Genomic DNA, 13,504 nt, shown 5'->3' with positions numbered 1-13,504 from the left:
GCATCCCCACACACCCCTAAAAAAAAAAAGGGAAAAAAAGGATATATATTACTGGAATAATGGGGAAATCAAATAATTATTATGACATAGGAAGAAAATAACAGTTGGCAATTTATATAAATGTTTGAATATTACGCGTGTTTGCAGCTTTAACAGTGTATTCAAGAGTTCATTAATCATGCGGTTCTCCTATTAAATGTGGAAATACAAAGACAGAAGAAAATTAAAAGCGTACGCAAGCGACCTTTACCTTGCAATTTTGCTGTTGCAACCTTCAAAGGTCAATATGGCGATGAGACGAAGGGGGAGCTTTTTCAGAACATTGAAAAATGTCGCACCAGATTTCGATGATGTTATTCTTGATCGTGGCGCTGCCGCTGCTGCACAGAATAGATGGGTTTTTGAAATTGCATGGGAAGTTGCTAATAAAGGTTTGTCCCTGTACACTCAAACGTTATCGACCAAAAGTGACAAAACACAAACGGTTGCAAATTCTGAATCTGAATTTTATGCCCATTCGATGATTCGGCGATTGCACCTATTTAGGGCAGGGTGAGTTGCAGGTCATTTTGTGCAAACTATGTAGAAAAAGAAAGCCGATAATTAACACTTTTTTCCATTTGTTAGTGCATTGAATTTGTGCAACATTACTCGGTAGGAGTTTCCTTTGGCACTGTCACGTATAAAGAACATTATAAATACTTATCATAGAGGGTTAGGGTTAGTGACGGTGCCAAAGGAAAGTCCTTCCAAAACGGAACCTACGATGGCTAAAACGGCACCATAATTGAATTTTATTTGAAGAATAGTAAATAAGACAAAAAACCCCAACAAAACAACAACTCAAATGAAAAGTTATTTATTAAAATAAAAAATAAATGTTTTTGTGTCAGTTCTGATAGTCTATTAGTTGCACAAACAATCTTCAGGTCAGGTAAATTTATTTACGTGCTTCCATCAGATAACTGTTCAAGCACGCTCCCATTGGGAACCGCCTCTGACAAGAGCCAGACGCCAATCTTGCTGAGGAGAGCTCTTGTGAACTCTTAATTTACGTATTTACATCACGTTATAATCTATTAATACGTAATATTAGTAGTAACATTACATAAACAGTGTGGCCAGTCTACTCATCAAAATGGAAAGACTTCCGAATTCACCCCCCAACCCCTATTCATTGCTCTGAACCCTAACCCTAATCCTGAAAAGAAAAATAAGATAAGTTATATATATACTGAACCGCAAAAGAAATGCGACACATGTGTGGCTGAGAAAATATGTTTCAATTTATTAATATCAAAGATAAATTTTGAAAAATCTGATAAAGTCAATTTATTGGATGCACTTTGACCACAGTCTCTGGGTCGTTTGCCTGTGTTCAGGTAGTGGGGGGATCCAGCACATCGAGATTGTAGGGCGTGACATGTTCAATACCGTGTATGTCCTCCCTGGGTGTTCAAAACGGCCATACACCGTCGGTACATGGAGTGCACGAGGCGGTTCACAAAAGCCATTGGCACCTGTGCCCACACCCTCAGGAAAGCTGCCTCCAGTTGCACACGAGTTGTCGGCCGTGGGACCACCTGGTTAAGCCGTCTCTGGATTTCATCCCACAGGTGTTCAATCGGGTTCAAATCAGGGCTGAGAGCCGGCCACGGCATAGTTCTGATGTTGTGCTGACGCAGGAAGTCCATGGTGATCCTGGCCGTGTGGGGGCGAGCATTATCCTGCTGGAACACGTGGTTATGGTGACGCGTGAAGAAGGGCACTTTGTGAGGTTTTAGAATCTGGTCAACGTAGCGCTGCGCTGTGATGCCATTCCCTCTGCCTGCACCAACATTTTGGAACAAATGGGGCCCAATTCTCTGATTCAGGCCTATAGCACCCCAAACCATGATGCTTTGGCCACCCCACGGGTCTCTCTCCAGGACACATGCGTCTCTGTAGCGTTCACCCCTCTTACGCCACACCCTCACTCTGCCATCCGAGTTGGAAACGCAGTACCGGCTCTCGTCAGAGAAGACTATCAACCTCCATTGTTGATGCCGCCAATGTTGGTGCTGTGTAGCCCACTGTAGTCGTGTCTGACGGTGGCGGGCGGTGAGGACAGGTCCTCGAGCGGGACGTCGGCAAAAGAGGTTGTTGGCGGCCAGTCGACGTCGTACCGTGTCGTCACTGATGGGTCGCTGTCCAGTGCCAATGGTCGCGCGAGCTGTCATGCTGGCCGTTCTGAAGCGATCATGGAGGTGTTGCCGGTTGATGTAGCGGTCCTGCCTGGGCGGGGGCGCCCGGTGCGGTGACTGTCTGCGGTGCTGTTGGTGTTGATGTACCGCTGCTGTAGACGATGGATGGTGCTGACATGGACATTGTAAGCGTTAGCAACAACCAGGGCACGCTGCCCGGCTTGCAATCGGCCGATAGCTTGTTCTCTCTGCGCTGCTGACAATCGGGTCATACCTGATGCGTGCAAATTACGAATGCCAGGAACGCGGTTCAAGTTGGTTTTTATACCCATAACCTCCACGAGATGCACGTGCATTTCGGTTTTCATGACAATTGTTTGCGACTGCCACCCACGGCCTTCGAGACAGGTGCGTTTTGGCGTGTCGTTTCATGGAAAGTTGAAAGGGTACCTGCAATTTGGGTCTCAGTCATAAACCAGCGTGTCTTGTAATATTGACAGTTACATCCCCGAAATAAATTGTTATAATTTACCATATAGAAATGACATTTAAAAATCTCGCGTTTCTTTTGCGGTTCAGTATATTTATATATGGTGCCGTTTTAGCCATGATAGGTTCCGTTTTGGCACAGTTCCGTTTTAGCCTGTACCCGTAGTGCTAGTGGCATGGGCTGTGTTAAATGCACATTGTACATTCAAATTATTGTGTGATGGGTTGAGATAAACCAAAAACACATGCTGGTTATATATAGAATTAGAAGTGGCAAGAATTCCTCCGCCATAACAAATGTTTAATAAATAATAATAATTATTGTTATTTTTAATGTTTTTATTATCATGGGTGAACCAGTTTCGTTTAGCATAAGCATTCGGTTCTAAAGCATATCAATATTTATAAACAGACCGTTACTATCCAAATAACTAACTTTTTATTAGTATTTCTACGCTTAAAATGAGCACTAAGCCGGCTGCTATGTAGCAAAATCTACATGTGCATCAAATCATGTAGCATGTATCACTATCGGCCATTTAAATATTGTTAACTATGTTACCTGTTTTGGTAAGTGAAATGTTTAGTGGTATAGCTTACAGCCAAAACTTCCAACAAAATCTTTCAGTGTTTTATCAAATGTACCGTATGTTGTTCAACAAAACATGTACTTAAAATAATTTATAAAAATTATTTTAAGGCAAATGACAAAATGGAGTCCTAAGTTTTAGAAAACGAATATAAAAATTCTGATGTTTTGCAGTCGTGATATAAGTTGCAGTGTTCGAAATAAGCACTTGTCCGTTTGTCCTGACAAGTGAAAATCTGCTTGGACAAACAAAATGTACCTTGGTGGTTGTCCAGTGGACAAGTAAAAAGTGCAATCAAGTTTCATTTTAAGCAATGAAAAACATCGTCCTTGTACTTGAATGAAAGTAAAGTAAAGTTTGTTTTATTTAACGACGCCGCTAGAGCACATTGATTTTTTATCTTATCATCGGCTATTGGACGTCAAACATATGGTCATTCTGACACTGTTTTTAGAGGAAACCCGCTGTCGCCACATATGCTACTCTTTTTACGACAGGCAGCAAGGGATCTTTTATTTGCGCTTCCCACAGGCAGGATAGCACAAACCATGGCCTTTGTTGAACCAGTTATGGATCACTGGTCGGTGCAAGTGGTTTACACCTACCCATTGAGCCTTGCGGAGCACTCACTCAGGGTTTGGAGTCTGTATCTCGATTAAAAATCCCATGCCTCGACTGGGATCCGAACCCAGTACCTACCAGCCTGTAGACCGATGGCCTGCCACGACGCCACCGAGGCCGGTTTGTACTTGAATGAAACAAACTATTTATTTGGACAAGTGAAAATATTGTAGTGTTTTCCCTAGCTTGTTTCAGCATGGTGCAGCACCATGCCTTAATAATCTAGCACTATCTTGCCTCAATCAGCACCATGCTGCCCTGAGATTAAACAAGCCTTTTTCAGTTATTAATTCTAAAATTGCCTTTATAAAACACCCCAAAAGGTATTATTAATTAATAAAATATGCCTTTTATATCTTTTTCCATTCATTTAATAAAGCAAGCACATAAATTACATTAATGATTATTTTAATTAAAAAAACAGTATTTTTAATGAAAAACAAGTGCCCCAAAAGTTGTGAAAATGCCCCAAAAGTGTTTGGTCTACCATGCCTTGCCTAATTTCTAGGGAAATCACTATGTTGTTGATTTCTAGATGTGTTTGTCTGGTGGACTAGTGAAAAATTCTGCTTATTTCTATCACTGATTTGAACAAATGAATGGTTATAATGGTAAATTGTTTGCTTAAAAAATAAAAGCTGCATTCTGAGTTTTAATAAATGTATAAACAGACATCCAGAAAGATATTTATGTTAAAACATATAAAGACCATATATTTTTGGCAAGTATCTGTAAAGAGAGTTTTTCTGGCAGAGGCTGTGGCAGTAATTAATGTGTCTTCAGTAACAGTACAGTTGAGAACAGACAAAAATAGTTTTTAAAATATAATTTTCTATCAAATAACATTAACAGTCTTTGAAAATCATAGAAAAAAGGTATTAAGAAAAGTGTTAAGTTTAATCTTGCAATCAATATCCATTTTAAAAATCAATTATTTTAAGTTCATTCTGTAAGAACTGATTCCGATTGAGTTTATAAGACTTAAGGAGTAGGACATAATCCAGTGGTAAAGCACACACCTGATGCTCGGTTGGTCTAGGATCTATTCCTGTTGCTGCCCAATAGTTGACCCATTTGGGATGTTTTGTTGTTCCAGCCAATGCTCCACAGTTGGCCATAGTTTATACTGTTTTGTCTGTGGGATGCAGGGCTTCTAGAATTTTTTTTAAATCCACTAATTATACCAAGGAATCGGTGATTTTAAAAATTTACTAGCCATGATTAAAAATTCACTAGCCCTTCTTTAATTAATACAAGTTTACTAATAGTAATAATCGGATATGTTACCTAAAGAGGGAGATAGAGGTTAAAAACACTAAGATTGGTGGGGTCAGGGTGTGTTCAGGATATTTATATTTACAAAATAAGACATGAATGCAGCATTTGACGTTTCTTTCACTAGCCACTGGGAATGGCAATAGTAGTTATTTACTAGCCCAACATTGAATATCACTAGTCATGGGAGTGGGGCTACCATAATCTAGAAGTCATGGGGATGGTGCATGTAAAATATCCATTGGTTTCCTCTCTTGTCTGTGTGGTCCTTAAAAATATGTTTGACACTATATGTAACGATAATTAAATGTGTTGAGTAAGCTCCTTCTTTAAAAGATATGTTCACCTATAATGTGAATGCATGATTTAGTGGTAAGGTACATCATTCAGCAAACAGTACATCATCTCAAATTCTGTGGGTTTAAATCCTGTACTACAATGAAGATTGTCATAAAAATTAGAAGGGTTCTGACTGAAATGTTGAAAAATAAATATTTATTTTCCAGGACTCATCAAATTCGCCAATTGTAAATTTTAAAAACGATTGTCAAATTTTATTTTAATTAAATTAATATGGTGAATAATTTCATATGATAATTTTTTTTTCGTTGAAAAATAACTGTTTCTGCAATTTTTTAAGTTGAGTAGATAATGTTGTGAAATTTTCTGCTCACCCACAGCTATCCCTGCTTTACTGCAATAACATGTAACTGGTGTTGATTTCAAATGCAGTCATTCTGCAGGGCTAACTCTGGCAAATTTCATTTTAAAATGGTGAAATAATTTCATGTAATAATTGCTATTTTATTATCTAGAAAATAACTGGGTTTCTACAATTTTTAAAGTTTAATAGATAAGTTGGTGAAATTTTCCGATCACTCTGAGCTAACCCTGATTACTGTTGACAATTTCAGTTGGTGGTATCTACACGGTGATAAAGACTAAAGCTCCGATGACGGTGGAAGAACTTGGAGAACAGTACTGTTTGATGGGTCCGTACAATGAGTCGTGTGTGCGCACAGAGGTCGAGATTCTCGAACCTCACAACTACATATTCCGCGACACCATTCAGTCAATGAGGAATGCTGGAATCAAGGTAATCTGTGGACAGAGTATAATGTGTATTTATCATCCATTAAAGGCTTTTGTAGGAGATATCGCTGGCACTATAATTTGCAATATTCTCTGCAAGAGATATTGCTTCTTGTAATCTTAATTGGTCAAATTTTAATCACAAGACAATATTTTGTTATGTCACTGTGTTTGTTTCAGTGCTAAACCTATCATTAGTGACGTCACGCCACTGCCGTTCTGCTAGTTAACGAGTCGTACCGCTGTCAAATATAGTGGCATTCAACCCACTTTACTGACATTGTTTACAACTGTCGTAAATGAAAAGAATGATAATGGATGATAAAAAGAATACCCCACTTGTGTCTTGTGATATCATAATTTATCAGCACTCGTTGATAAAAGTATAAAAATCCTCGGCAAGCCTTGGATTTCATACTTTTATCAACTCGTGCTGATAAATTATGATATCACAAGACACTCGGGGACTATCCTCTGTTTATGTTTACCACTGTAAATTAAATATAATTTTGTCAGCCTCTTAGACTACACATAACTACCTAACTTATTTTTAGAGTACTTCCTTCAAAAATTATTTTAAAAGTGTCTTAATTTAAAGGTGCACCCTAGTTTCAGCCTGTGCAAATGGACACTAAGTTTAGTTAATCTCAAATCTCAAGATCAATCTCAAATGTTTTTTGTAGGTTTACTTTGGTCGCTGGTTGATAGATGGTTATCCGAAAGTCATCTTGTTTGATATTGGATCTGCTGCCTGGAAGCTGGATGAGTTTAAACACGAGTTGTGGAAAGCGTGTAGTATAGGGATACCGTGGCACGACAGAGAAGCAAATGATGCTGTTATTTTTGGAGCACTTGTTGCCTGGTTTATTGAAGAGGTAAGCTTCATGGGCATTAAATACTTAAATGCTGCAATTAAAAAAAATGGTCAGTATGCACTTGAAGAAGAATTTAAATAAAAATGTACAGTACTGTTAGTTTCATATTTTTATTTATGGTTTGTTAATTATTTGTACACTTGTTCCCTTCAAATTACTCAGCTTATAAATTGGCTCTAACCATTTTTATCTGATGTAAAAATCTTAAATAAAATGGATTAACATCAGTATTTTGTTTGCTGACACAACTTAGTGAAGGTTTTGATCACAATTTTTGAACACTTTAGTCAACACTTTATAATGCCAATTACATTTTTAGTGTGTATTTTCTTATCCTGTCCATAGAATTCATGCAACTGAAATTTATTGTGAAGAAATACTAGTACTTGTGACTTTATAATAAAATTGCAGAGATAAAGCTTATTTTAGATAAAGCAAACTTTTACCTAAGCATTTGTTTCAGCTGAGAACATTTTCTGAATTACAATGGCTAATAAACCAACCTATTTATAGTCCGTCCCACACATATTTTTTTTCATGCTATGAAATTTACTACTAGCTATTTCTGAGCCAAGGGGTGGTACCTAGCCCAGTGGTAAAGCACTCGCTTGATGCACAGTCTGTTTGGGATCGATCCCCGTAGGTGGGCCCATTGTGCTATTTCTCGTTCTAGCCAGTGCACCACGACTGGTATATCAAAGGCTGTGGTATGTGCTATCCTGTCTGTGGGATGGTGCATATAAGATCCCTTTTTACTAATGAAATGAAATTTAGTGGGTAACCTCTGACTGTCAAAATGACCATATGTTTGACATCCAATAGCCGATGATTAATAATTCAGTGTGCTCTAGTGGTGTCGTTAAACAAAACAAACTTCTGCTTATTTCTGAGCCAATTGTTTTCTAAATTGCACACGAAAATAGTATATTTTTGTTATTTCTAAAACACTTTAACTTTTCTTCTTACGTCAAACCCAAAAAAACAGAAGGATGGGACGGATAATAGATAGATGTTTCAAGGTCATCATGGGGGATCAGAACGATCGTGCTCCTTAAACCGTATGGTCTGCAGCTTGTGAGAATATTGATATTTCAGGGATAGTTCTAGCTGATCAGAACATTTCACCAAATTATCTAAAAAAATGCAGAACCTAGAGCTATTTCCCAAAGACATATCAATTATTACACAATTTGTTTTTTGCCAGAATAAAATTCGTCAGTTCTTAAAATTTGCAATTGGTGAGTGTCGGAGCTAGTTTGTAAATGGCCAATCAGTAATTAGTCTGGTTTTGTTTGTCTAGTTTTACAAGAACTGCCCTGGCGAGCCTCTCATTATTACACACTTCCATGAGTGGTTGGCAGGTGTCGGACTGTTGTATCTCCGGACACGGAACATCGACTGCAGTACAATTTTCACCACACATGCTACATTGCTGGGCCGCTACCTCTGTGCTGGCAAGTCAGACTTCTACAATAATCTTGATAAGGTGAGTGAGCAGTAAGTTAAGTTGCTGATCCAGATTAATGCAGTTTTGTGCCCACAGTTATTCAAGTACAGTTATTCAAGTACAGGACTTTTCAATATTAGATATGTGAAAATACTAGTAATAAGTGGTGTCTTGTAAAGGCCAACATAGTGAATTTACCTTGTGTTCATTATTTTCCAGTATAACTTGGATAAATAAAACTAAGATAATATGTGGTGTTTTTAAAAAAGTCCCAACATAATGAATTAACCCTTTCTGTACACTGGGTTTATTATTTTCCAGTATAACTTGGATACCGGGCTCAACCTGTCCATTGTAAAATTAGGCAATTGCTGTTTTTATACAACATTTAGTCTTTGGATAATAAGAAGTTTCTTAAATTAACCACATTTTATTACATTTTCAAGGAAATACACTACATATCTGAAAAAAAAGAGGCTAAACCAGAATTCTTTTTAGTGTGATCTCTGAGATAAACAAAAGTACCAATAGTAAGTGATGTCTTGAACTATTTTCCAGTATAACTTGGACAAAGAGGCCGGGGATCGACAGATTTATCACCGATATTGCATGGAGAGAGCTGCTGTTCACTGTACACATATTTTCGCCACAGTGTCGGAGATAACAGGAATAGAGGCAGAACATCTACTTAGCAGAAAACCGGGTAAAGTGACATTCTTACTGTATGGTGGGGTGGGGTGGGGTGATTAGATCAGTCGGGGGAGTGCTTGTCTCAGGTGCTTGGGTTGTTGGATTTAACCTGTGTCAGACCTATTGGGTTTTTTTTTCTGTCCCAAGCAGTGCCCCAGGACTGATATGTTAAAAGTTTGTTTTGTTTAGTGACACCACTAGAGCACATTAATTATTAATCATTGGTTAGTGGATGTTAAAACATTTGGTAATTTTGACATAGTCTAAGAGAGGAAACCTGCTACATTTTTCCATTTATAGCAAGGGATCTTTTATATGCACCATCCTACAGACAGGACAGCATATACCAATAACTTTGATATACCCGTCATGGTGTACTGGCAGGAATGAGAAATAGTCCATTGGGCCCATCGATGGAGATTGATCTTTGCATCATGTAAGCACTTTATCAGTAGGCTGCATCCTGCCTCTGGTATATCAAAGACTGCTATGAGCTGTCCTGTCTGTGTGTGTGAAAGGACATTTATCAGTAGGCTGCATCCTGCCTCTGGTATATCAAGGACTGCTATGAGCTGTCCTGTCTGTGTGTGTGAAAGGACATTTATCAGTTGGCTGCATCCTGCCTCTGGTATATCAAGGACTGCTATGAGCTGTCCTGTCTGTGTGTGTGAAAGGACATTTATCAGTAGGCTGCATCCTGCCTCTGGTATATCAAAGACTGCTATGAACTGTCCTGTCTGTGTGAAAGGGCATTTATCAGTTGGCTGCATCCTGCCTCTGGTATATCAAGGACTGCTATGAGCTGTCCTGTCTGTGTGAAAGGGCATTTATCAGTAGGCTGCATCCTGCCTCTGGTATATCAAAGGCTGCTATGAGCTGTCCTGTCTGTGTGTGTGAAAGGACATTTATCAGTAGGCTGCATCCTGCCTCTGGTATATCAAGGACTGCTATGAGCTGTCCTGTCTGTGTGAAAGGGCATTTATCAGTAGGCTGCATCCTGCCTCTGGTATATCAAAGACTGCTATGAGCTGTCCTGTCTGTGTGTGTGAAAGGACATTTATCAGTAGGCTACATCCTGCCTCTGGTATATCAAAGACTGCTATGAGCTGTCTGTCTGTGTGTGTGAAAGGACATTTATCAGTTGGCTACATCCTGCCTCTGGTATATCAAAGACTGCTATGAGCTGTCCTGTCTGTGTGAAAGGACATTTATCAGTTGGCTACATCCTGCCTCTGGTATATCAAAGACTGCTATGAGCTGTCTGTCTGTGTGAAAGGACATTTATCAGTAGGCTACATCCTGCCTCTGGTATATCAAAGACTGCTATGAGCTGTCCTGTCTGTCTGTGTTAAAGGGCATTTATCAGTTGGCTACATCCTGCCTCTGGTATATCAAAGACTGCTATGAGCTGTCTGTCTGTGTGTGTGAAAGGACATTTATCAGTAGGCTACATCCTGCCTCTGGTATATCAAAGACTGCTATGAGCTGTCCTGTCTGTCTGTGTTAAAGGGCATTTATCAGTTGGCTACATCCTGCCTCTGGTATATCAAAGACTGCTATGAGCTGTCTGTCTGTGTGAAAAGGCATTTATCAGTAGGCTACATCCTGCCTCTGGTATATCAAAGACTGCTATGAGCTGTCCTGTCTGTCTGTGTTAAAGGGCATTTATCAGTTGGCTACATCCTGCCTCTGGTATATCAAAGACTGCTATGAGCTGTCTGTCTGTGTGTGTGAAAGGACATTTATCAGTAGGCTACATCCTGCCTCTGGTATATCAAAGACTGCTATGAGCTGTCTGTCTGTGTGAAAGGGTATTTATCAGTTGGCTACATCCTGCCTCTGGTATATCAAAGACTGCTATGAGCTGTCCTGTCTGTGTGTGTGAAAGGACATTTATCAGTAGGCTACATCCTGCCTCTGGTATATCAAAGACTGCTATGAGCTGTCTGTCTGTGTGTGTGAAAGGACATTTATCAGTAGGCTACATCCTGCCTCTGGTATATCAAAGACTGCTATGAGCTGTCTGTCTGTGTGAAAGGGCATTTATCAGTAGGCTGCATCCTGCCTCTGGTATATCAAAGACTGCTATGAGCTGTCCTGTCTGTGTGTGTGAAAGGACATTTATCAGTAGGCTACATCCTGCCTCTGGTATATCAAAGACTGCTATGAGCTGTCTGTCTGTGTGTGTGAAAGGACATTTATCAGTTGGCTACATCCTGCCTCTGGTATATCAAAGACTGCTATGAGCTGTCCTGTCTGTGTGAAAGGGCATTTATCAGTAGGCTGCATCCTGCCTCTGGTATATCAAAGGCTGCTATGAGCTGTCCTGTCTGTGTGTGTGAAAGGACATTTATCAGTAGGCTGCATCCTGCCTCTGGTATATCAAAGACTGCTATGAGCTGTCCTGTCTGTGTGTGTGAAAGGGCATTTATCAGTAGGCTACATCCTGCCTCTGGTATATCAAAGACTGCTATGAGCTGTCTGTCTGTGTGTGTGAAAGGACATTTATCAGTAGGCTACATCCTGCCTCTGGTATATCAAAGACTGCTATGAGCTGTCCTGTCTGTGTGTTAAAGGGCATTTATCAGTTGGCTACATCCTGCCTCTGGTATATCAAAGACTGCTATGAGCTGTCTGTCTGTGTGTGTGAAAGGACATTTATCAGTAGGCTACATCCTGCCTCTGGTATATCAAAGACTGCTATGAGCTGTCTGTCTGTGTGTGTTAAAGGGCATTTATCAGTAGGCTACATCCTGCCTCTGGTATATCAAAGACTGCTATGAGCTGTCTGTCTGTCTGTGTGAAAGGACATTTATCAGTAGGCTACATCCTGCCTCTGGTATATCAAAGACTGCTATGAGCTGTCCTGTCTGTGTGTTAAAGGGCATTTATCAGTTGGCTACATCCTGCCTCTGGTATATCAAAGACTGCTATGAGCTGTCTGTCTGTGTGTGTGAAAGGGCATTTATCAGTAGGCTACATCCTGCCTCTGGTATATCAAAGACTGCTATGAGCTGTCCTGTCTGTCTGTGTTAAAGGGCATTTATCAGTTGGCTACATCCTGCCTCTGGTATATCAAAGACTGCTATGAGCTGTCTGTCTGTGTGTGTGAAAGGGCATTTATCAGTAGGCTACATCCTGCCTCTGGTATATCAAAGACTGCTATGAGCTGTCCTGTCTGTCTGTGTGAAAGGGCATTTATCAGTTGGCTACATCCTGCCTCTGGTATATCAAAGACTGCTATGAGCTGTCTGTCTGTGTGAAAGGGCATTTATCAGTAGGCTACATCCTGCCTCTGGTATATCAAAGACTGCTATGAGCTGTCTGTCTGTGTGAAAGGGCATTTATCAGTAGGCTACATCCTGCCTCTGGTATATCAAAGACTGCTATGAGCTGTCTGTCTGTGTGTGTGAAAGGGCATTTATCAGTTGGCTACATCCTGCCTCTGGTATATCAAAGACTGCTATGAGCTGTCTGTCTGTGTGTGTGAAAGGGCATTTATCAGTAGGCTACATCCTGCCTCTGGTATATCAAAGACTGCTATGAGCTGTCCTGTCTGTGTGTTAAAGGGCATTTATCAGTTGGCTACATCCTGCCTCTGGTATATCAAAGACTGCTATGAGCTGTCTGTCTGTGTGAAAGGGCATTTATCAGTAGGCTACATCCTGCCTCTGGTATATCAAAGACTGCTATGAGCTGTCCTGTCTGTGTGTTAAAGGGCATTTATCAGTTGGCTACATCCTGCCTCTGGTATATCAAAGACTGCTATGAGCTGTCTGTCTGTGTGTGTGAAAGGGCATTTATCAGTAGGCTACATCCTGCCTCTGGTATATCAAAGACTGCTATGAGCTGTCTGTCTGTGTGAAAGGGCATTTATCAGTAGGCTACATCCTGCCTCTGGTATATCAAAGACTGCTATGAGCTGTCCTGTCTGTGTGAAAGGGCATTTATCAGTAGGCTACATCCTGCCTCTGGTATATCAAAGACTGCTATGAGCTGTCCTGTCTGTGTTAAAGGGCATTTATCAGTTGGCTACATCCTGCCTCTGGTATATCAAAGACTGCTATGAGCTGTCTGTCTGTGTGTGTGAAAGGGCATTTATCAGTAGGCTACATCCTGCCTCTGGTATATCAAAGACTGCTATGAGCTGTCCTGTCTGTCTGTGTTAAAGGGCATTTATCAGTTGGCTACATCCTGCCTCTGGTATATCAAAGACTGCTATGAGCTGTCTGTCTGTGTGTG

The 13,504-nt window shown here is 40.2% G+C and overlaps 1 protein-coding gene across 1 annotated transcript in view; it reads left to right on the top strand.

Moving 5' to 3' along the window:
* Positions 1 to 286: 286 nt before the first annotated feature.
* The window catches only part of LOC121382003 (glycogen [starch] synthase-like), a 39,630-nt gene continuing 26,412 nt past the window's right edge, over positions 287 to 13,504 (top strand). The window contains exons 1-5 of the mRNA XM_041511468.1: positions 287 to 431; positions 6,073 to 6,254; positions 6,934 to 7,125; positions 8,426 to 8,611; positions 9,131 to 9,275. Coding sequence (XP_041367402.1) covers positions 287 to 431; positions 6,073 to 6,254; positions 6,934 to 7,125; positions 8,426 to 8,611; positions 9,131 to 9,275 — 850 coding nt within the window. The remainder of the gene's footprint in view (positions 432 to 6,072; positions 6,255 to 6,933; positions 7,126 to 8,425; positions 8,612 to 9,130; positions 9,276 to 13,504) is intronic.

The sequence above is a fragment of the Gigantopelta aegis genome, chromosome 9 (genome assembly GCF_016097555.1).
Source record: "Gigantopelta aegis isolate Gae_Host chromosome 9, Gae_host_genome, whole genome shotgun sequence".
Classification (NCBI taxonomy): Eukaryota; Metazoa; Mollusca; class Gastropoda; order Neomphalida; family Peltospiridae; genus Gigantopelta; species Gigantopelta aegis.
This window is presented reverse-complemented; position numbering and strand designations above follow the sequence as displayed.